We start from the raw sequence: 24,960 nt of genomic DNA, 5'->3' as shown, positions 1-24,960 counted from the left end.
CTCTATACTTAAATCATTTCTAAATTACTTATAATACCTAATACAATGTAAACGCTATGTGCCATTTTGTGTTCATCTTTTTGTCCCACGAATCATCTACCTGTCCCCCAAATTACTATTTCAGTATTTCTCTTTCATTTGCTTTTCGTTGAGACGGAGTCTTGCTCTGTGGCCTAGGCTGGAGTGCAATGGCACGATCTCAGCTCACTGCAGCCTCTATCTCCCAGGTTCCAGCGATTCTCCTGCCTCAGCCTCCTGGGTAGCTGGGATTACAGGCACACACCACCACTCCAAGCTAATTTTTTTTTTTTTTTTTGGTAGAGATGGGGTTTCATCATGTTGGCCAGGCTGGTCTCGAACCCCTGACCTCAGGTGGTCAGGGGTTCCGCCCACCTCAGCCTCCCAAAGTGCTAGGATTACCAGCGTGAACCACTGCGCTGGGCCTCATTTGCTTTTCTTTAGTTTACCATAAATCCTTAAAGAACCTAGGTTTACATGTTTTGAACTTTACATAAATGAAATGATATTGTTTGTATTTTATGACATTGCTCAACATTGTTGGAACTTTATCCATGTTGCAAATATGTGTAGTTATAGTCTATTCATTTCAATCTTGTATATTGTTATAATATATGATTTTACCACACTTTATTGGGTATTCTCCTGTGGATGGGCTTTGAGGTTGTTTCTCTTTTTTGCTGTTACAAACAATGTGGCTATGAACATTTCTGTATCTACTTGTGCACATGGGCAGTAGTTTCTTTAGGATTAAACTAAGGAGTAGCATTGCTAGGTCAAAGGATATGCATGTCTTTTACTTTACCTTTCACCAGATGTCAAATTATTTAGAAAATTTTAAAACCGTCAGTTTTATAGTTGGTATATAGCTCTGGGCCTCATCCACCTTCAAAATTATAATCTTCAAAATAGCAAGATTATTAATATTTGTAATTTTATATTGTTAGTATAAACGGCAATAAGTAAAACATATCTTAATTTCTTGAATATTTTGGTAGAGAAAAACATTTGAATCAGAGCCCTTGGTTTTTCACTTCTAAATTGAATTGGTCCAAATAAATTTTGTCAGCATTAATTTTTTTTCACCCATCTTTTTTACGTAGTTTTTTTTTTTTTTTTTTTGAAGTATAGTCATGTACTTCATGATGACATTTTAGTCAACAACAGACGACATGAATGTTGACAGTGCCATAAGATTATAATACTATATTTTTCCTGTACCTTTTCTATGTTGAGATACACAAATACTTACCATTGTGTTACAACTGCCTACAGTATTCAGTACAGTAACATGCTGTACGGATTTGTAGCCTAGGAGTAATAGGCCATAGCCTTGGTGTAAAAGCAGGCTATGCCATCTAGGTTTATGTAAGTACACTCTATGATGTTGGTAGAATGACGAAATCACCTAACACCACATTTCTCAGAACTTATCCCTGTCACTAACTGATGCCTGACTGTAGTAATCATTGCAACTTTATCATTAACATAATAATTGTTATTTTTGTTATTGAGTTAATGAGGGCCTACTGTGTGCTAGGTTAAGTGCTTTACGTATACTTTTTAATTAAACCCTCACAAGAACCTTATACTGTCCCCATTTTACAGATGGGGAAACAGCAGCTCAAATGCTTAAAAAAGTTGTCACACAGCTAATAAAGTGGCTGAGCTAGAATCTGAACCCAGGTTAATCTCAGTTTAGAGCTAAAGCTCTTACCCGCTTTGTTATACTGCTTTTTTAATTTGGGGAGCATAGAAGATATAAAAGTGGAATTGACGTTTATTAATAATTCATTCCTCTTTGAGTTTTTTTTGTGTTGTTTTAATACAGAAGAGCTATAAGAATAAACTTAGGAAGGATCTTGTAATCTAGTTGAGGAGCCAACACACACTTGCCCATGTCTTGTGGTCTTCTAGGATGTGATAGTATGTGACAGAAATCTTAGAAAGAATCTGAGACTGTCAGTAGCTAATAATATGCTAATTATAAGAAACACATAAGTATGTATAAAATTTACAGAATAAGACTACTTCACACCCATTAGGATGCCTACTGTCAAATACAGAAAATAGGTGTTGGCAAAGGTGTGGAGAATTATAACTTTGCACACTGTTGGTAGGAATGTAAATGTTGCAGCCACTATGGAAAACAATATGGCGATTCCTCAAAAAATTAAATATGGAGTTACTATATTACCCAACAGTTCCACTTTTTGGGTATATAACTCAAAAGAATTGAAAACAGAGTCTCAAAGAGATATTTGCACACACATGTTCTTAGCAGCATTCTTCACAATAGCCAAAAGGTAGAAGCAACCCAAATCCATGGATCCAGAGTAATCAGATTCAGAGACAGAAAGTAAAATGGTAGTTGCTATGGGCTGGGGAAGGGCAGAGAGAATAGAGTGTTGTTTAATTAATGTGTATGGAGTTTGTTTTGCAAGTTGAAAAGAGTTCTGGAGATTTATTGTGCAATAATGTGAAAGTACTTAACATTACTGAACTGTACAAGAGTACAGTGGGCTGGGCGCGATGGCTCATGCCTGTAATCCCAGCACTTTGGGAGGCTGAGGTGGGCAGATCACGAGGTCAGGAGTTCAAGACCAGCCTGACCAACATGGTGAAACTCTGTGTCTACTAAAAATACAAAAAAATTAGCTGGGCGTGGTGGCGTGCGCCTGTAATCCTAGCTACTCAGGAGGCTGAAGCAGGAGAATCGCTTGAACCCAGGAGGCAGAGGTTGCAGTGAGCCGAGATTGCACCATTGCACTCCAGCCTAGGTGAGAGCCAGACTCCGTATCAAAAAAAAAAGAGTACAATGGTAAATTTTATGTTGTGTATATTTTGCCATAATTTAAAATTTTCCTTTAAATTAGTGGATAAGATTAGTGTGGAATAGAATCAACTTCCAATATTGAAGGTGCACAGTAATAATAGCTAATACTTATTATACACTAGCATATATTCTTAAAGCATAATTTGAATTGGTTATTTAATCTTTATAACAGCCTCAAGAAGTAGATACTACTATCATCTCTGTGAGTTACTAAGGCAGAGAGGTGAAATAACTTGACCAAAATTTGAACAAGCTGGTAAGTGGTGGAACCATTTCTAGGTAGTCTGATTCCAGAAGCTGAGCTTAACCATCACATATAATGCTTTCCAGAAAGATGGTTAGGTACATTTCTGCTATACTTAATCCTGTTAACAGTGTGGTTTTTTTTTTTTACCAAGTTTGAATGTTTTGCTCCCTTGTACTGTTATACGCTTTTGAAGCTGTTTTATTAATTTGTCAGCTGAATGATTCCATTTCGTATAGGCGGATGGTTATAAAAAGAATGTGAAATAGACAATTGCATTTATATTATTGAAATATTGCCTACGCCTCCCTTCCCTAACATAAATGTATTTCTTCAGTGCGGGATTACAGCAACACTAATTCTCTTAGTTTGACTGTCTTGGGAGATCTGGTGAACATTCAGAATATTAGAGGAAAACCAGATGAAACTTTTTTATAAACTAAAACCTCCAAATTTATCTAAGAAAGGCGAATCCATTGTATGTGCTATCATTGTAAGTTGCATATTTTCTTTGATTTCTTTTGAGCACACTGACAGCACTTAATTAAGATGCTTTATCAGACTCTGGCTTTCTGTGAATTTAGGAAACTCCTAATAGTATCTTTAGTTTTCCATTTCTTTTCCTTTCAAAGAAAAACATTTTTCTTTATCTCTTTAGCAGAAGTGAAGAGTTGCTTGGCCTAGGTAAGGTAGCTGTCTTGAAATATTTGAATATTGTCTGTTTATGGTGTTTGGACAAGTTAATAAAAGTAAATGCAAGTTATAGAACTCTAAAACCTTTCTTTATAGGTTGCAGATTTGGATGATGAATTTGCTGACTTGGTTTTAGAAGAATTTAGTGAGAATTTTGATTTGTTACCAGCTGAAAAGGTAAATTTTATTATTCGGTAGCTTTGGCAAAATTTTACTAATTGGATGTAGTTTGATTTCTCTGCCTTTGATGTGTGTGTATTTTTTTTTAAACCGTGCATATTATTAGAAAGTGGTAAATTTAAAGTTAGGAGAACATTAAGTTAAAGTCACTACTAATACAATACTTAATGGCAGTGATTTATTACTTTCATACATACTTTACAAGATTAAAAATTGAATCTGTTTAACTTCTATTGAGTCCGCATCAGTTAACTACTCATTCTCTGCAGTCTTTTCATCCTGATAATTCCTCTAAGGATGTTCAGGGAAATCACAGAAAGTTTACATTAAAATTTACTGTTGTTTCAGGCTACTACAATTACCATTTTTCTGAGAACATTATTTTCTGAATCTTTTTAAATTTTTCATGGAAACTCATTACAGTTCTTTGTTTTTGTCTTTTGACATACAGTAAGCCAGAGAAGAGGCAATTAAAATATTGATAGTAATTGAATTATGACAGATTTCTTGAAGGAAACTGTGTTTTGTTCTGCCAGGGACTTTCCCCATGAATTTGGCAAATTTACTGTTTATTTTTCTTTATGAAACATAAGAGTTGCCAAGCAAAGTGTTTCTAAGTAATAACCTGTAAAATGAGCCAAAGATGAGCCTAGCAAATTCACTTAGTATTCATTAAAATAATTAAAAACACAGGAGCTGAAACATATTTTTGAGCCACTCATAAGTTAGAATGAAAAAAAGTGATTTTTTCTTTTGAATGAAATGTCAATTTTGAAACTTTATTTTTGAGTGTTTAAATGTGATATTTATTGTACCCTATCTTCACATAACATGATTTATGTTTTTAAAGAGCTCACAATCTAAAGTAGAATTGACCCACCAATAATAGCTTGCAAACACACTCAAGCTTTTCTTGTTTTTTTGAAATCTTTCTAAAAATTTTCCTACTTGGATTTCTCATTTTTCCCTTGGATTTTGTTTAATATGGATTTAATTTATTTGAAGAAATGGTAACTCAGATTTACATATTTTATTTATGATCAGTTCCTCTGTTAGACTATCAAGGTTAAATCACAAGTATATTCATTTATTCAAGAAATATTTTTGAGCACCTATTTTAACCACTTTTCTTGTTGCTGGGAATTTAGCAGTATTTCCAGGGGTAATGCTCATATGGATTTTACATTCTAGCGAATAGGAGACAGACTAATAAATATCTAACATCCAGGTAGTGATTAGCGTTAAAAACTAAGCCAACAAAATGATGAAGGTTTGATGAGGAGTGCTGTTTATATGGCTGGTTAGAGAAAACCTCTAATTTTGAGCTTCTGGCCAAGACCAGTACACAAAATAAATGCTTATTTGTATCTCTGCTTTGTAGCTACAGACTGCAATACATAGAGTGACGCTAGCTCAGACAGCAGTGCCTGTGCTTTGTGGAAGTGCCCTGAAAAACAAAGGGATACAGCCCTTGTTAGATGCTGTTACTATGTACTTGCCTTCACCTGAAGAGTGTAACTGTGAATTTCTGTAAGTATGCAATCACATATATTAAAATTCTATGGCGTTGAAACAAGTAGGCAAATACTTTTATGAAAAGTAGTTAAATCACCATTTTTGAATAATAATGGTGAGTGTTATTGCAAATGATGTATTAAGGAACCATAGTAATTTTTGCTTGAAAGGAATATTTTTCATCTCTTGTAAAAAGAGATGTCTTACAGATAGAGCTAAGAGGTATGTCTTTTCACTGTGTAAAAGTATAAGTGTTGACCCTGCCATCTTAGTCTTAGAAAAGTGATATCCTGGGGATGTTTGTTAAATATTCTATAGTTATATTTATATTCATCTAGATTTCAGGATTTTTCATAAGCTCAAAATATTTTGTGGCTATAAAGAAAGGTCATTGTTTTACTCCTATTGTCACTAAAAGCTTTGTACTTAAGTAATAAGTCCTTTAAAATCTGAGTAAGCAATGTGTAAAATGGCAGAGAAATGGACTTTAATTATCTTAATCCTGACATTAATAACTTTTCATATCTCTAAATTGGAGAGGCATGATGGTGAAGAGCACAGGCTTTGTACTATTGGATTTAAATCCTAGCTTTTCCAAGTTGCTTAACATCTTATCTATAAAATGCAAAGAATAGGACCTATCTCATGGTGTTCTTATAAGAATTAAATGATTTGTAAAGCACAAAGAACAGTAAAGTTAAAAACTGGAGGGAATGGGAATAAGATTGGAGAAGTTCTGTCATAGAAGTGTTTAAACTACTTTAAGTCAGGAACTCCTTTGAAACTAATGAAAATGTGGAGCTCTCCTTAGATGCACAAAATTTGGCAATTGCAGGAAAACTCAATTCTAAAACTTATCAGTGATTACCAGTTTAAGAACATCATTCTATTAAGAGTGTTGGTTATGTGAACAATTTCAAGTTTATAGTATAGATTTTTATGATTATGTAATGAACAGAAAGTGGAAGGAGAGCATAAAAGCAATAATTGGAAAGTACCTATTTACCCTGTGCAGATTTCTTGATAAGTGGTGTGATATTCCCAGGTATAGCCTTCATGGAGAGAGCTCTTGGCAATGAAATTATTCACAAATAGAAGTAATATTTGGAAGAGAATCCGTTATTTTTAGTTTTGAGGAATTAATGGTAAGATCTCCATTGAGTAATTTAGTCAGTGGAAGAAGAGAGTTATGTAACAAAGACATTATTTAGTGGCTCTAAGTAGCTCTACTAGAAGATAAAAGAGATCTTTGGGGACATTAAGGTTAAGTTTCTGCAGTTATGGGAAGTGTATTTTATAGGCCTTTTTGGAATGCTTATTTTATAGGCAGTGGTATAAGGATGACTTATGCGCATTGGCATTTAAAGTTCTCCATGACAAGCAGCGAGGACCACTGGTTTTTATGCGCATTTACTCAGGCACAATAAAACCCCAGTTGGCCATTCATAATATTAATGGAAACTGCACGTAAGTAGAAGCTTAGGTTATTTTATAAAACTGTACTCACTTCTTTAAAAATACTTTTACTAATATAAAATTGTGATTTTACAGGGAGAGAATAAGTCGTCTGCTTTTGCCGTTTGCTGACCAACATGTAGAAATCCCTTCATTGACTGCTGGTAACATTGCTTTGACCGTTGGGCTTAAACATGTAAGTGACCAAATGATTTCTCTAGGAAATAACAGCTTAAATGTTTAATTACAAGTAAGCAACTTGTAATATCAAAAACCCATAAACAATCCAAATGTCCATCAGTAGTAGAATAAAGAATATTGTGGCATATTTATCAACATGGCTGAATCTCATACATTTACTAGGAAGAAAAGTAAATTACAGAAAACCACAGACAGGACAGATTGTATTCATATAGTTCAAATCGAAGTAAAATAACATACTGTTTATGGATATATATGTATATACATATATGTGTGTTTTAAGTTTATATAAAATATTGTTTTGTTCCCATTGGGTTTATTCCTATCTTGAGCATTGCAAATAATTTAACCTAGACTTATAACTGATCAGGTTATGTTTTGTTAGTAAAGGTTCCATGAGAGCAAGGTTTTTTGTCTTTTTTGTTCACTGCTCTACAGTCCATAGATCAGTGCTTGCATATAGTAGACACTCCATAGATAATTGTAGGATGAATCGATGAAAATACTTGATGCTGTATTTATTTTTCATGGGTTAAAACTAAGGATATTTCATTTATATGGATTAAATAGAATATTTTCTCATTGACCTTTATGTAGTAAACATTGTTATTTTAAACATTTTAACTCTTCATGATTAGTTTCAACTTTGAAGATCCTTCGGTAGAAAATTCCTATAGGTTTGTTATTGGACTTCTGGCATTGGAATGTCCCCTCTGTCTCCCTGAAGGCAGGAGCTCCTTGTATGTATTTGAAGAAGCTCTACAAATACATTGGGACTATTGCTTCAGTAGGATTGTTTTTACAGAGAAGGAAACTGGCACAGAACTTCACAATATAAAAGTTTAAATGTGAAATTACAGTTTTTAAAAGATAACTGGGCTTTACATGGAAGCCAGCAATCTGCACAGTTAAGGGTATTCTGGTTAATTATATATTTTAGTTAATAGGAGATTTTCTGTAAAAAAAAAAATAAATTCTTATGGATAGTACAACACTCTAACGGACTTCTCCCTAACCTGTCTTGTCATGATTGAAAATTTAGGAAGGTACATTTGTTTTGCCAAATGATTTTGGATGTGTATGTGTGTGTGTTTTATTGTTTGTTAGAATTTATTACAATAGTATTTTGGATAGAATTCTTATGCAAGTTAAATTAGCTTTACTTATGCAAAGTTATTAATGAGCTTTTTGAATTTTATTTCTCTTTTAAGTTCTGATGAAAAGAAAGGGCCACAAAAAAATTTTCTTATATTGTGGTTCTTGGTGGAAGATGAGCGCTTGCTAAATGCCACTTTTGTTCCAAGACATCTTGTTTGCTTGCAGACTGCCACTGGAGACACCATTGTCTCATCCAAGTCCAGCGCATTAGCTGCAGCTCGTAGAGCCGAAAGGGAGGGAGAAAAGAAGCACAGACAAAACAGTGAAGCAGAGAGACTTGTATTGGCTGGAGTGGAGATTCCAGAACCTGTTTTCTTCTGTACCATAGAACCCCCGTCAGTGTCTAAGCAGCCAGGTATAAATGGTCTTAGTGTGTCAACTAATTAGTGTGCTGATAATTTATATAAAATAGTTAAAATATACCCTCAAGAGATTTCTTATGTGATTGAGGTAAATTTTATCTGAATATATTCGTAAATATTTCTTGTGGTTGGTCTTGTTTTTTATTTAAGATGTTTTGATTTTTACAAATGCCTTCATTTTTTTCTCTTATTTCTTGGCCATTCTTCTCATATTATATTCTTCCTTACTCTTGTAGTGCTATCTATGGGATTCTAAGTAATGGCTTTAGAACTGCCCTTCTAGTATATTAGATTAGACAGTAACTGATTCATAACTGATTCAGTTTCTCATCATCATGTATAAAAATGCTGTTTTACCTTGTTTTCTACCTCAACCTCTAGAACTCAGTGAAGATATTTATATACTGTGGATAATCTTGTTTGACCTTTTGTTAGTTACTTTGTTCTTTAGCATTTTAGCTCAGATTTTTTTCAGTGGCTTCTCATTACTTCTAGCACACATCCAAACTCTTTAGTGTGGTATGTAAAACCCATGATTCCAATTATAATTTCCAATTAGATTTGGTTACATATAGCAGAAAACCCCCAAATAACAATTGCTTTAATAGGACAAAAATTTATTTCTCTCTATCTCATAACAGAAGCCTTGAATTGGTAGTCAGGGATTAGAGTGGCTCCACAATGTTATTGGGGATCCAGGCTCTAATCTTTTTGTCCTGCCTCTCTGAGTGCATAGCTCCTGGAGCCTCGGGCATCACCTTGGAGTTCCTGACAACAGAAAGGAGTAAGGGGAAGGAAGAAAACATACCCCTTTTCTCTTAAGATTTCTTCTATGTCATTGGCCAGCACTGAGACATATGGCAGCCTGTTGCAAGGAAGTCTGGTAAAAGCAGACTTTTAAGTAGGCAGCAGCAGAGTAGAGTGGAAGGCTGCTAGTAGTCTCTGCCACAGCCTTCTTGCCTGGCTTAATTTGTTGAAACTTCCGCCTTCATTTTGACCCTCCTCTTTAACCCAAATTAAAATAAAACTATAGTACTTAGCCACACCTTATGCTCCCACAGTAAAATAATTGTGATTTCCTGAAGGTACCGTGCTCTTTTTTGCATCGCTATTTCTTTTCTTCTGTTCTCTCTTGCATTATAATAGTAGCCCATGAACTTAACCTGCCTGGAAAATGTTTATCCTTTCTTTAGGTCTCACCTCAAGCATCACACTTTATGAGGCTCTCACTGAATTCCTATATTAGACTGTTTAAGGACAGACCTTCTGGTTCTAGAGGTGGCATTAGAAGCCCTCTTTCCTTTGAAAACAAGTTGGACTCACAGATTATGGGAGAACAAAAGCAATCTCTATTGCCTTCCCTTGTCTTCCTGAGGACCCTGTGGGGAGAAAGAAGGAAGATCCGTAGCCCAGTAGAGGTTATAGTTGCTCACCTCCCCAGATGGAGTTCATATGAAAGAAATCTGAGTATACATGTAAGACAGCCCCCAGTACCGAAGGAAACTGAAACTGAATCTTTTTGTGTCCAGTTGCTGAAGGAATAGCATTTAAGTTAAAATGGGCCTAACAGCAATTTTTCTGTTACTTTAAATGCCCTGAGGCCAGTTAGATATAGTTTTTATTCTAGTGGAAAAGGATCAGGTGATGATGAATCTGGCTGCCTAAGTATATCAAAGTTAACCAAGCTGGTTGTATCAGGAGTGGCCAGGCACTTAAGAGCAGGGGCTGCCCAAACAAAGTAACCCATGGATTCTTTGAAATATATTTGAGAGTCATTTTATATTTCAGATGCAGCATGAGCACCTAAATTCAAATTGTGGGCTTGCAGTTATATTGCACCAGCCAGTTTTGCATCTAAGAACTCAAGCCTTTAACTACTTTAGGAGAAAAAGTTTGGTATCCAAAGTCTCATTAATGGGCATTAGCTTAGGGGTCCTAAGCCCCCAAGAGGAAGGGATTTACCAAAGCTCCCTTACTTAGACTTCTTTCAAGCCGATCTACATGTTTCTTTTTTGTGCTTTCATTGTACTTACCCCATGGTCCAGTTATAACCCTTGATATCTGTTACAATGCTAACACTGCAAATATTTTAAAATGAATTTATTTTACAGTAAAAGTTATTTTTATTCCAAAAGTCACTTAGTGTCATACGCATGTACTCTGCTTGAGTATCTGTATGTGCTTAAAATAAAATATTATCTACAATAATGCCTCTTAACCTTGAATGTGCATACATATCTCTTGGGATTCTTGTTAAAATGTAGACTCTGACTCAGTAGGTCCAGAACCTAAGATTCTGCATTTCTGTCAGACTCCAGGCGTTACCAGTGTTGCTGGTCCTTGGAGCCCACTTTGGGATGTCAAGGGTCTAGAACAGTATTGTCCAGTAGAAATATAATGTGATCTACATATGTAATATAAAATTTTCTTATAGCCACATCAAACAAACTGGTGAAATAAATTTTCATAATATATCAAAATATTATTTCAATATATAATCAATATTATATTGAATATGTATTGAAATATTTCAATACATAATATTAAAATGAATATTTATAATATTAAAATTATTAATATTACTGAGATAGTTTACATTCTTTTTTTCACAGTAAGTCTTGGAAACCTGGTGTTTATTTTACATTTACAGCACCTGGCAGTTCATAACATTAATACCCCCAAATGGCTAGTGGTTACCATTTGGATAGTGTGGGTCTAAAAGGCCTGGTTTGTATACCTAAGATATTTTGAATGTGTGACTGATAGGTTAGCTCATTAATCCAGTGCTCAGCTCTTTTCTTTAGCTATACTTTGTCTGTGGAACTTCTAACATATTTCTTTTATAAAAAGAGGGAGAGTATACTTATCAGTTAATTGAGTGTATTAAAATATCACTGTAGATGGCATACTTAATGCCATCTAAAATATACATTATTTTCTCAATAGTTGTGATAATTCATCATAGAGTTATACTAGTACCTGTTTATTCATGATGTAATTTTAGCCTCCTTTTGGCACTTCATTATTGCCAGTTTTTCTGAAGGCATTTTACTTTTTTGTCAGCTCCTAAATTGATATTTGGAAAATAAAATCAGATGATGTTACTGTTCCTCTTAAAACCTTTCAGTGGCTTCGCAGTGCAAACCCAAACTTTTCACCATGGCCTGCAAGACCTTACATGATATGATCCCTGCCTCACATCTCCTTCCTCACCTGATGCTATTCTTCCTTTTGCCCACTAATCTCTAGCTGCTAGTCTTCTTGCTGTTTTTCCCAACAGCAGATTGTTCCTTGTATAGCCATTCCCTCTATCTGGGATTCCTTTTCTTCAGGATTTTGCTTATAGTTTTTTCATTTCTGTCTTTACTTAAGTCATCCTGGAGAGGCCTTCCTAGACCACTCATTCTCAAGTAGCCTCCCATTATTATTACTATATCAGCTTGTTTTTGTCTCTGCAGTATGTATGGCTGTTTGAAATTGTCTTTTTTTTTTTTTTCTTTTTCTGTAAAGATGGGGTTTCGCCATGTTGCCCAGGCTGGTCGTGAACTCCTAGGCTCAAGCTTCTGTCTTGGCTTCCCAAAGTGCTGGGATTACAGACATGAGTCACCACACCTGGTCGAAATTTCTTTTTCAAAATTTGTTTGCTTATCCATCTGTTTTACCCACTAGAACATATAATAAATTATTTAAAAAATGAAATGTAAAGATAACAGTTGTTTATCCCATAGATTTGGAACATGCATTGAAATGTCTTCAGCGTGAAGATCCAAGTTTGAAAGTGAGGCTAGATCCTGACTCTGGACAAGTAGGTATACTATTGCTTAACTCCAGAAGCCTTTCTATAAGAGTGTGTGTGCGTGCGTGCGTGCGTGTCTAAAACATTAAGTCTGTGCCCTGAAAGAAAAACCTTTCTTTTGTAATTCTCTCATAATACAAATTTCTGCTTTTATGTTGACTATCAAGCTAAATAAGCAAATTTTCCTTAATTCCCTATATAATTACACTTCACATTTATAAACTATTTCCCAACATTTTTTGCCCTTCCCGAAGACAGCTTTTTGTGAAATTTTGAAATAAGGTTTAATCAAGACAAAGCCTTGAGCCTTTTATGCTAAGGCTTATAAAAGAAGCATACTAGAAGGAGGATTGGAAGGTGCTTTTGAAGACAGTAAAACACCTAAAATGGGAGAGAAGTGATAGACTACAGTGTAACAATGTGAGAGGAAGTGGAGTTTTAAAGTAGGTGCAGAACTGTACTGTATAATATAGCACAGTAGAACAGATGTTTTGATTAATCAAGAAAAGATTAAATTATATTCTGCATCCTCTTTTTAGGAGGACAGGGTAATGTTTATACAAGATTTTAGAAGGAGTTTCTTAAAAAGGTTATAAATTTGTCTTTAAAAACGATAAACTGATTTAGTTAACCTGGAAAAGCATGGAGTACTTTGTTTTCCCAAAATGCCAGCCAAATGAGGTAGTAATTTAGTTTAATTGATACTGAAGAGTATGATTAACAGTAATTAAAACAGAAATGTTTTATTTTAAAAAAACTATTATTTAAATAATCGAAATGTAATCCCAGCACTTTGGGAGGATTGCTTGAGCCCAGGAGTTCAAGACCAGCCTGGGCAACATAAGGAAACCCTGTCTCTACAAAAAAAAAAAAAAAAATTAAAAATTAGCCAGGCGTGATGGCATGCACCTGTGGTCCTAGCGACTCAGGATACTGAGGTGGGAAGGTTGCTTAAACCTGGGAGGTCAAGGAGGTTAAGGCCACAGTGAGCTGTGATCATACCACTGCATTCTAGTCTGGGTGACAGAGCGGGACCCTGTCTTGAAAAAAATAAATAAAAATAATGAAATAAAATAAAAACTGGCACATTAAAAAAAAAAGCAAATAATACACAAATCTACCAAGAATTAAGTCCCTTTCTCTGTTCCTCCATCTCATTCTGCAGGATAACCACTGAAAACTTGGTGAATAGCCTTTCACACTTTTTACCAAACATATGTTCTTCTTCTGTGCTGTGTTATGCAGCATAATATAGTTTTGCAAGTATATATGTACAGATACCTATAAACAAGTCATTTTATTTGTATTATTTTACAACTATTTTCCCCAAATAGTTCACTTTTTAACTTAAAGTATAGCAGTCCTATACCAAGTGTTTTTTTTTTTTTCAATTTGTGATTACAGTTTTATTACAGCCAAAGGATTTAAATTAGGATCAGCCAAAGAGACACATAAAGCAAAGTCTGGGAGGGTTTTAAACATTTGCAGTGCTTCCTTTATCCTCAGGGACATGTTACCCTCTTGGCAGAGTACTGCCAACCAGGGAAGCTCACCGGAGCCTTTGGTGGCCAGAATTATTATTGGGGCTTGATCATACTGTCCATGTAGTTGACCTTTAGTCTCCAGTCCCTTCCATAGATCCAAGCTAATACGCTAATACCTTTAGTCTTCATTGGTTCAAAAAAGATAAAAGTCAGTTTCTCCCTCATTTGAAGGTTCAAGCTAGTCTGAAGGTTTTGACTGCTTACAAAGCTGTAAAGTGCCCTGGATGATTGGGAAATGCCCATGTTGTTGGGAAAGGTTTTTGAGAAAGGTTATTCCCCCCATTTACAAGGTATAGCCCTCATTCTGATGTGTCATGACAGTTGCCTACATTTTCATTAAGAAAGGGGCTTTACCCTCCTCTTATAGGCACCACCCAGAAGCTGTCCACATCAATTATATTCATCTTCCATTGGCCAGAAATTTGGCTTTGTGGTTGGGAAGTGTTGGTATCTAGCTGAGTGTTGGCATCATTAGTCTTAGCCAGATGCCACTTGCCCAGCAGATAATTCAACTGTCAAAGAAGGAGAGAATGGCCAGGTAATTCACTTTTTATTGATTCATTATTCCAGTCAGAAAAGTCAAAAGCAATATTTTGATGTAAGAGCCCCGAGCCAAAAAGAATTACAAAGTAAACTGTAATTAATGAAAAATAAATATGTATTAACATCATACTTTTATATAGTATTCTGCAATAAATATAATTTACCCTTAATCTTTTATTTCATTCCTCTGGTAACCAGACTGTTCTGTGTGGTATGGGGGAGTTACATATAGAGATTATTCATGATCGAATCAAGAGGGAATATGGACTGGAGACCTATCTCGGGCCTCTCCAGGTGGCATATCGAGAGACCATCCTAAACTCAGTTCGTGCCACAGGTAAAAAGTAAAACATTTAGGATTTGCTTTTTCTCTCTTTCTGTCTTTCTTTCTCTATTTAGTTGCTGAAAGCAGTGTTCACAGTCACTAATGTCTTCTATCAGAGGAGACAGTTTTTATGTATGTGGGGTTTGTTTTTTAGGATTTTGTTTTGAATACAGAAAGCCCTATTTCATTATCAGCCATAACATCTCCTGGATGACCACTCATCAACCAAGTGCCCTTTTCAGTGGTCATGGAATAGAGTAAGCCATTGAAGTCGATGGCTTGTCCCAGCCCTCACTATCAGAACTAGTCTAAGAATTTGAAGTCGATGTGTTATTTTTACTCTATAAAGTAAAAGTAGAAAGTCAGTTTCAGTACTTAATAAATATGATTATTCTATGCTGATAGTAATCTTGAGAAAGTATAGTTTTTATACTTCTATTCCCAAATGTAAAAACTCATAATTTTTCTACATGTGATTTTAACTTGGTTCCCTTAAGCCAAAAAACATGACAACAATTATTGCTGCTCACCCCCAAGAAGAAAATGTGGACAGGTTTGTGAGAAATTGTTTTTTTTTTTTAAAAAAAAAAAAGACGTTTAGGATAACCAGGTACTTTCAAGCTCCTCATTAGTTTGTGAAAAGTACTGATGGTTACATTTCACTGAAACTTGAAAAATTAAGCAGAATACAGGAGCAAATAGCATGAGGAGTTCTCTTTCTGGACTGTTTATCTGGAAAAACTAAAAATGCTAGAGAACTCTAAATAACAACTTTTAATGTCTGAGCTGACTAGAATGTAATAGAATTTTCCAGAAGTCAAAAAGGAAGCAGGAGTAGTAATCTGGGAAAGTAAGTCAGCACTATAGGCTATAGTTATTCTGGAAGAATCTGTAATTGTCTCTAACCTAGTGCTTGAGAGCCATATCCTTATGGAAAGAATTAACTAGGAAAAGTCCTTTCCACAAAAGCAAAGGGCAAGGAAACTTGCTTGTCTGGCTGTATGGTAAGGGGACAAGATTTCTGAGAATTTGTAATCATAGGCTTCTGATACAGGTCTTTAGTCTAAGTTCATAGAACCAGTGTGTCCTGAAAAACTCCAGACCAAGAAGAACTTAGTTCTTTAGTGTAAAGTGCTCATGGCTTGGTAGTATCCCAAGGAACCTGGAAAAAAGGGCTTCTCCAAAGATGTCAATCAACCCAGGCCTCAAAGAAATGCCACACAAATGGCCAGGTGTGGTGGCTCACGCCTGTAATCCCAGCACTTTGGGAAGCTGAGGTGGGCAGATCAGGAGTTCGAGACCAGCCTGGCCAATATGGTGACCCCATTTCTACTAAAAATACAAAAACTAGCTGGGCATGGTGGCGAGTGCCTGTAATCTCAGCTACTCAGGAGGATGAGGCAGGAGAACTGCTTGAATCCCGGAGGTGAAGTTGCAGTGAGCTGAGATCGTGCCATTGCACTCCAACCCAGCCAACAGAGTGAGACTCCATCTCAAACAAACAAACAAACAAAAAAATACTCCACACATAAAAGAATATTAACTCACAATAAAATTAAATCACAAAACCATGAGAAAAAGTACAATGAGCAAAAAGGCAATAGAAACAATGGGTAGTCATACCAGCAAAGGCTTCAGTTATTGGAATTATGAGATGTAGAATATAAAATACTATCTTTGAAGAAATAAGAGAGGGGATAGAAAGTACAGTTGACCCTTGAACAACAAGGGTTTAAAGTATGTATGCAAGTCCACTTATACATGGATTATTGTCCTGCCTCTGCCATCCCTCAGACAGCAAGCCAAACCCCTCCTTTTCTTACTCCTCAGGCTACTCAGTGCAAAGATGACGAGGATAAGGACCTTTATGATATTCTACTTTTACTTAATAAATAGTAACTATATTTTCGCTTATGATTTTTTTGGTAAGTTTTTTTTTTCTAGTTTATTGTAAAAATACAATATAAAATACATATAATGTGTTAATTGACTGTTTGTTGGTAAGGCTTCCTGTTAACAGTATTCTATAGTAGTTAAGTTTCGGGGGAGTCAAAATTTATGCATGGATTTTTTACTGCATGGGGGTTTAGCACGCCTAGCCCCCACATTATTCAAGGGCCACTTGTGTTAGGAAGGAACAAGAAACTATCAAAAATAGGTGCAATGGGCATGATCTCACATATGTGGAATTTTTAAAAGTCAAACTTGTAGAAGAGTAGAATGATGGCTACCAGAGGCTGAGGATTAGAAAGCTGGGGAAAGGAGAGATGTTGATGAAGTGGGGTACGGAGTTTCAGTTGGACAGGAGAAATAGGTTCTCATGATCTGTTACACAGCACAGTGACTATAGTTAATAATTTATAAATCTTAGTACAAAGAAATAAGTTTTTTGACATGATAGATATGTTAATTTGCCTGATTTTTATCATTCCACGATGTATACATGTATTGAAACATCACATACCCCATAAATATATACAATTATTTATTAAAAATGAAATAAAACATAAAAAAGGATAATGGAATATCATGCTATGTGTGAGAGAGGAAATGGTCAAAAGATGGTGAGGGGGTATATAAGGACACAGGAACCAGCTTGAAGAGACTCTGCTGGCCAAATCTGGATTAATTTGAATACCAAGTATAGACCATTGGGAAAAAATAATTTCTAAGTTCATACTTACAATAATACATAGGTAAATAGGGAAGAAGAGGGAGGGGTCTTCCTTATAGTGGAATGCCAAGTGCTGACTGTTAGATGTTGGGGAGTAGGGCTGGAGTCGGAAAATAGTGCAGACGACTCTCACAAATACATGGAACAAAAAAGTTGCCGTATACATATGGCATAACAAATTCAAAATGAAGCAGAAGTAAACTATTGCTTAGGAATACATGCATATGTCATATAACACTAAAGAAAATAATGAGGATAATATATGATAGTGGTTGCTTCAGAAGGCATCTAGATATTGGTAATACTCTGTTTCTTTAGTAGTTTTAGGTTTCATGAATGCTCATTTTTAGCTTGTACATATTTATATGTATACTCATACATAAACATGTATATTTATATATAAACATGTATATATTGAGACAATGTCTTGCTCTGTTGAGCAGGCTGGCATACAATGGCAAGATCTTAGCTGACTGTAGCCTTGAACTCCTGGGCTCCAGCAATCCTCCCGCCTCAGTCTCCCAAGTAGCTAGGACTACAGGTGTGCACTACCACACCAGCTAATTTTTATTATTTTTTACAGAGACGGAGTCTTGCTATATTGCCCAGGCTAGTCTCAAATTCCTGGCCTCAAGTAATCCTCCCACTTTGGCTTCCCAAAGTGCTGGGTGGGATTACAGGTGTGAGCCCACCACACCCAGCCTGTATAATTTTAAATAGAAAATGTTTCACAGTATAAACCTGAGCATAAAAAGGAATTATGAAGAATTATAGACTATAATTAATTCTTAGTTTTGAATTTGGGCCATGAGTCACTGCATTACATGGTCCCTCACATAAATATGGCAGTTTTGTTTTAGTAAAATATTGGAGATTGGTAACAGACACAGTAAAATATTGGAGATTGTTGGTTTTTAGCAAATAAGAGATGCTGTTATCAATCTTACCAAAAACATTTTACTAGTTTTTTGGGAAAGAAATAGTAAACAGTAAGTGCATAAAGTATTGCTGGAAAAATACGCAATATAAAACATTTTGTGGGTTGTCAGGTTTTGAAGTCGTTTAATTTTTATTAGCTTACCTATAATTTATACTTCTAAAGGTTTTATCATTTAATATATATTTTTTTAATTTAAAAGTTTGTAACTAAAAGGATTTCAATCACCTACAAGACATTTTGAAAAGTTTAAAAGTATAATCTTCGTAACATGTGCCTCAACATATCTTAATGTTAAAACAATAGGTGATACAGAGCAGGTTTTTAACATTGATCAACATAGAAGCAGATGCTTTGTTGGTAGAGCTCTTTACTCTGATTTTTATACTGTATTTAGTGCCATTGTTAATATTCTCTCCCACTTTATCTTGTATGAGACCCTGAGCTTGTTGATGATAATTTTGCTGTTTATAGTACCTTGATACCTTTCCAGAATTAATCTCTGAGGTGCCATATTCAATTTGTTTACAGATACCTTAGATAGAACTTTAGGAGACAAAAGGCATCTTGTGACTGTAGAAGTGGAAGCAAGGCCAATTGAAACAACATCTGTTATGCCAGTGATTGAGTATGCTGAAAGTATCCATGAAGGCCTTTTGAAGGTCTCCCAAGAGGCCATTGAAAATGGAATTCACAGCGCATGCCTCCAAGGTAAGGCACTCAAATGAGAGTAAGCATTAGTATCACACTCAACCATTTAATCACTCCTTATATTACAGATTATTTCAGTCTTTTTCCTAACTTTGTTAGTGTTTTCTCCCTATTCCTTTGCACTTCTTAGTTACTTCTCACTTCACATGTAGCATAGTATGATACAATTTTTTTCCCTTGTCTAGGACCATTGCTTGGATCCCCAATTCAGGATGTAGCAATTACTTTACATTCCCTGACAATTCATCCTGGCACCTCCACAACTATGATTTCTGCCTGTGTCTCAAGATGCGTGCAAAAGGTATAGAACTATTCTAATCCTTATGGCTTTAAGGTGACTCTTCTGAGTATAGTACCACTGATCTTGCAGACAGCTGTGTTTACAGAGCCTTATCTTGTGTCTTTGCCTCCTCAGCCTTGTGGTCAACAAGAGTTCTTATCATAGAGAATCTCTGATTTCTTAATCACCAGGTTTTTATTTCAAAGAGGATCTTAGAAATTACTATGTAACATGGATTGTTATTGGAATATACTCTGATAAAGAGGCAAGCTTCCTTAAGCGACATTTCTGCTTTCCCCATCCCTTACAGACAGCTATTAGAGGCAAGCATGCTAGGTTTGAGTCAGATTTGAGATTAGCTTGGCCCAAAATGGACTGTAATCTAAAGAACATTGAAGATCCAATATTGGTTCCAGTTTTGGAGATTGTTATTCAAATAAGATTGCTTTAGTGCTTGCTTCAGCAGCACATACACTAAAATTGGAACGATACAGAAAAGATTAGCATGGCCTTGCACAAGGATGACATGCAAATTCGTGCAGAGTTCCATATATTTCTCTATTTATATTAAATTACAAGATTGCTTTAATCAAGGACCATTGAAACCAGTTAAGTCCCAGTGAATAGCAGATTCAGGCTAAGCACCTTCTCTTCTCAAAGCATCAAGCAATGTGGTCTTCTTGGTGTGGTTATCTGGGGAGTTTGTCCTTAAGTGTCGTGGACCCTCTGCTTCCTGCCTCATTAACCTACCAGAACTGGATTAACTCCGAGGAATGTGGTATGCTGAATGCTGATTCCATGCATTCTTCTCAGCATTGAACTACCCTAATTTTTTAGGTGATTGCTTTTGCATTATTTATACTTGGTTTTATAGCCATTTTTTAATACTTGGACTGTGTTTGAGACCCAGTTTTCTGTAGTTTTATTTGAATCCATAATTACAAAGTTAATTTAAGTATTCCAAACCCCTAACCTAAGAAAGCCAAACTTAATATCTCTTTGACATGAGTCTAAATTTATACTTCTTAAAAAGCTTTTTTGATTAAAACAAAGCTTTGAAAAAAGTTTAAATATTGTTCACCTAAGAGTATGTTAGAAATGTTACCTGCAAAGTAGTTATGACGATATTGTTGAGAAAATTCACTCTCAAGTAATTTTTAATTTTTTTTTTTTTTTTTTTTAAGAGACAAGGTCTCACTATGTTGCCCAGGCTGGTCTTGAACTCCTGGGCTCAAGCAGTCTGCCCACCTCAGCCTCCCAAACCCAAAGTGCTAGGATTACAGGTGTAAGCCACCATGCCCATCCCCAAGTAATTTTTAAAGTTTCTCTGGAAATTGGTTTTAATATTGAAACTAAGGTAATCTGAAAAATAATGCAGTTTCTAAATTGACCCCAAGCCCTCAATATATTGGCCTGTCCTTCAAAATGTAATATGCCTTCTAAAAATAAAGTCTGCATTTCCATGTTCATTTGCCTTTTTAATAAGATTATGTCAGAGAACAAGAATTAACTTTATGGGGGCTTACATTTAGTCATTAGTTTTAATTCATTACTTCAAACAAAACACTAATAGAAGTACTGCTGCCCTTGTTAAGCTTCTTCTAATGGGGAATCTCCTTCTTTCTGCTTGTAAGTGCTTCAGGTATTTATTGAGTCATCTGTGTTGTGCTTGTAGTTCACCAGGCATTGAGAAGGACACAAATAGGATTATATTTTACTCTACCTAAAGGAGCTTGTGATTTCATAAGGGAATTAAATATAGCCAAAGTATTAGATAAAATGGGTGAATGCCATGAAAGTAGGAAGCAGGGAATTGGGGAGGATTCTTGGAAAGGTTTATATTTGAGCTGAGATGATTTTGGAGGACGTGAGCATGGTAGGGGACATTCCAGACACAGATAAGAGTCCTTTTAACTGTAGTATCAGATGAAGGCAGGGGAGTTGTGTGTTGAAAAAGTAAAATGGTGTCAGACTGTAGAGAAAACTTCAAAAACTACATTAAAGAGTTTGAACTTTGTTCTGAGAATGGTGGAGCATAATTTAAAGGTTTTGAAGAGAGAAGTATCAAAGTACAGAAGGGATTTGAATAGGGAAGAGATAGTAGAGGACAGGAAATGGACTAAGTTTGACCTAGGATACCAGCAATAGGAATGGGAAAAACAAAAAAATCTTACAGCTTACTTGGGGAAAAGGAAGTCAAAGGTGAACTGAAGACTACTGATGTCATCATCAGAAAAAGGGATGTGCGTAGAAGTGTGTGGAAAAGAAAATGATGAGCTCAGTGTGGGACATGTTGGAGAGCTGCCTGATATTCAGACACTATCCCAAAGCAGGCCAATGTAGTACAGGACTGGAGCACTCAAACTATGGGCTGCAGAAGATTTAAAGTTTTTGAGGAAGCCATGTTGAAGGCGTTTTTGAAGCCCTCCAGATAGGTAATATTGACAGGAAAAGATAGTGAAAAGAGAACTAAGAACAGTTCTGTGAGCATGGTATGCCCTAGTTAGATATGCAGAATTCAATCTTTCTTTGTTTTAGGATTTTTTTCTCTTAATTTTTACATCCTTTTCAATTCCATTATTTTATTCTGAAAGACATTTTCAGTTTCCACATTCTTTATATATGCATGTTCTTCTTGGCCTTTGAAATCTAAGATTCTAAATAAGAAAAGATTTTACATAATGTTTCTACTACCTTATTGCACTAAATTTTTCCTTTTTTTTAAGCTCTCCCCTTTATTGCTGTCTCTGGCATGTGGCATGGCATGGACTGTAATTATAGACATCAGGAACAAAAACATGAGGTTTAAATAAGAACAAATGAATCTTTGAAAGGGAAGGACTTTCTGTGACTCTGACCACATGTTCACAGGCATTTTTTATAAACATCCCCTTGCATCATACCATACAAAAGATCTATAAATTCTGTTATCATGCTTATTATACAAGCAAATATTATAGTTGTTGACATCTTATAAAACGTTACCTTTAAAGAGAGAGTTAAAGCAAGCTTATGTCTTTTTGTATGAGCTCTAGGCTGTATTTATTTTAAGTTTTTATTTATGAAAGATAAGTTAACATTCTTTAATTTCTTTAGGCTCTGAAGAAAGCTGATAAGCAAGTTTTGGAGCCTCTGATGAATCTTGAGGTTACAGTAGCTAGAGATTATCTCAGCCCTGTCCTGGCAGATCTGGCACAAAGAAGAGGAAACATTCAGGAAATTCAGACTCGCCAGGACAACAAAGTTGTTATTGGATTTGTTCCCTTAGCAGAAATTATGGTAGGTACTTTGTAACTGAAAAGTACATATTCTTCTTAATTCAGGGGATATAATATGCCAATGAATAGACAATCAATAACCTGAAAGAAACATTAAGGCTTTGATTTAGAGAATACATGTTAAGTTTCAACCAGCAGGAATGGTGGTTGAATTTAAATTGTTGGCAAAATCCAGGGATTATAGCACTATAAGGGGGTATTTACAGTCCCAAAATGTGGTACCAGCCTATATGACCATTTTTTCCCTGCCAAGCATTTATCTTACTTCCACCATTGCCAGTTTTAAGGCAAGTTATCATTCTTCTCCCCTGTCAGTCAGCCTCTTCTGCTCCAGGACAGGACAGGACAGGCACCTGGGTTGCCAGCACAGTAGTAGGAAGGGCAGAGCCATCTAACAAATACATCTGTAGCGCACTTGGACTACTCTGCTTTCTGTCCTCAATATTTTTATATCCACCTTACCCTGAAAAATGTTAAATGATCTGTTTGAAGGAAGTGATATGGCTAAGCCACAAAGGTGGCAACATCACTTTTCCCTAACAGTCAAAAGATAATCAGCAGGAAGAGAAACTTGAGGCTTAAATTTGATAATATAAATGACTTAAATTATTTTGATTAGGGTTATTCAACTGTGCTTCGAACGCTAACATCAGGCTCAGCTACTTTTGCCTTAGAACTATCTACTTATCAAGCCATGAATCCTCAAGATCAAAATACACTGCTCAACCGGAGAAGTGGTTTGACTTAAATGTTTTAGTTTTTGGAGAGAAATTCAGGAGCACCTAGCTACTTCATTTTCAGTAAGAACAATTTTTATTGCTTTATTTATTGGACGAATAAAGTACTGTTTCAGTACATTCAGAGAACTAGATAAAAGATATAACTTAAGCTTTGATAGTGGCACTGGAGCCACCCGTTTTAATTTATATAATGAGAAATGTGCTTTGTTGTTTAAAGCCACTGTACCTGAATCATGCTGTTCATCTATGAAGTTATTACTATAAGTAGCCTTCGGAAGAGTGGTATCACGAAGTCGTGTTTCTTTTGTGTCTTTAAGCTTGTCTCACGAGAAAGATGCCAGGCCTCTATATGTAATAAGATAGAGGGTCAAAGGTTCAATCAATAAAAAATTTTATTTAAAAAACAGTCTAATATCTTATTTTACATGATTTCAAAATAAAGTTGATTGTAGTACAGATTGCTGTGGCCTTTTTCCCCTCCATTTTTTACATGTTCTCATGGTTACAATATCCAGCATAAAGAGGTTGTGCAGCTATTCCACGTCTGTAGATAACATGAATAAAGATATTTTAGATTGATATGATTGATATCATTCATGTCATCTTAGAAACTTAAATTAGAATCACTAAATCACAGCATTACTGAAAATAAGAGAAGAAAATTGGAGTTCTAAGTTACACCAAAATTTTTTGTACCTATAAAACAGTCACAAGTCTGAATATATCTTCTTTACAGGTATTATTACCTACAGGTATTATTACTTACAAAAACATAATTCCTGGTTTCTTCTAACTACTATTTGTTAGGTAACATACATTTCTGTTTATAGCAAAAGAAACTAACACTGAATAAGAAAGTTAAAAATCACACTGGACTTAATAGTATCCTAGCTTGAGAAATAAGTATTTCTTACTCGACCATCCTGCACCGGTGCCTTGTCAGTCTCTCATAGGCGTCATCCATATCTCTGACATCTTTGGAACTCCAGAGTCTCTCACCAACAGCACTTGCCCGAGGCCTAAAATTTAAATCACACATCCCCCAAAGCAGTTTAAATTTATGTTTCGTACTTTTGTGTTTAGACGGAGAAGGAAAGCTAAGGCACCTTAATTCTTAAATGTTATCATGTAAATCCCATACCATAATCTTGGAGTGAGGTTAGTTGCATCCACATATTCTCCCCATAGACAAGCTTCTCCACCAATGAAAAGTTGTTTCTGTTCCTGAGTACCTAAATTAAAATCACTGAATTGATATAAGTTCAGAAGTTCAAAGCTTGTACACAGAGGCAATATTAACTTCAAGATTTGTTTCCTCGGTCTTTATCCTAGGGCAACATTTCTCGCCTGTGGTTAGCAGGACCTTGGGAAATGCTAATGGTTTGTGGCACAAAAAAGATGGCCCCTCTCTTCACCGCCCCCCCAAAAATGGTTGCAAACTTTATCCCCAGCCCTGACCCACGGTTCACA

The 24,960-nt window shown here is 35.6% G+C and overlaps 2 protein-coding genes and 1 non-coding gene across 4 annotated transcripts in view; 2 read left to right on the top strand and 1 right to left on the bottom strand.

The window, feature by feature from the left end:
• The window catches only part of GFM2 (GTP dependent ribosome recycling factor mitochondrial 2), a 43,005-nt gene extending 19,057 nt beyond the window's left edge, over window positions 1-23,948 (top strand). Inside the window, exons 11-21 of one of the 2 annotated variants that reach the window (XM_054486989.2) lie at window positions 3,888-3,968; window positions 5,353-5,501; window positions 6,813-6,953; window positions 7,038-7,137; window positions 8,466-8,655; window positions 12,391-12,467; window positions 14,744-14,882; window positions 19,013-19,192; window positions 19,378-19,493; window positions 22,569-22,751; window positions 23,370-23,948. In XM_054486989.2, the coding sequence (XP_054342964.1) occupies window positions 3,888-3,968; window positions 5,353-5,501; window positions 6,813-6,953; window positions 7,038-7,137; window positions 8,466-8,655; window positions 12,391-12,467; window positions 14,744-14,882; window positions 19,013-19,192; window positions 19,378-19,493; window positions 22,569-22,751; window positions 23,370-23,498 (1,485 nt within the window). In that variant the 3' untranslated portion in view covers window positions 23,499-23,948. The remainder of the gene's footprint in view (window positions 1-3,887; window positions 3,969-5,352; window positions 5,502-6,812; window positions 6,954-7,037; window positions 7,138-8,465; window positions 8,656-12,390; window positions 12,468-14,743; window positions 14,883-19,012; window positions 19,193-19,377; window positions 19,494-22,568; window positions 22,752-23,369) is intronic. The other variant, XM_054486991.2, reaches the window with a different exon arrangement.
• Window positions 19,923-20,028, top strand: LOC129037618 (U6 spliceosomal RNA). The gene has a single exon (XR_008502862.1). It is a non-coding gene; the product is annotated as a U6 spliceosomal RNA (small nuclear RNA).
• HEXB (hexosaminidase subunit beta) overlaps window positions 23,865-24,960 on the bottom strand; it is a 29,305-nt gene continuing 28,209 nt past the window's right edge. Inside the window, exons 12-14 of the mRNA XM_054486998.2 lie at window positions 24,632-24,722; window positions 24,405-24,509; window positions 23,865-24,034 (exon numbers count right to left, since the gene is read on the bottom strand). Coding sequence (XP_054342973.1) covers window positions 23,977-24,034; window positions 24,405-24,509; window positions 24,632-24,722 — 254 coding nt within the window. The 3' untranslated portion in view covers window positions 23,865-23,976. The remainder of the gene's footprint in view (window positions 24,035-24,404; window positions 24,510-24,631; window positions 24,723-24,960) is intronic.

The sequence above is a fragment of the Pongo pygmaeus genome, chromosome 4, assembly GCF_028885625.2.
Source record: "Pongo pygmaeus isolate AG05252 chromosome 4, NHGRI_mPonPyg2-v2.0_pri, whole genome shotgun sequence".
NCBI lineage: Eukaryota > Metazoa > Chordata > Mammalia > Primates > Hominidae > Pongo > Pongo pygmaeus.
Note: the sequence above shows the minus strand (reverse complement) of the source record. Positions and strands in the feature narration are given on the sequence as shown.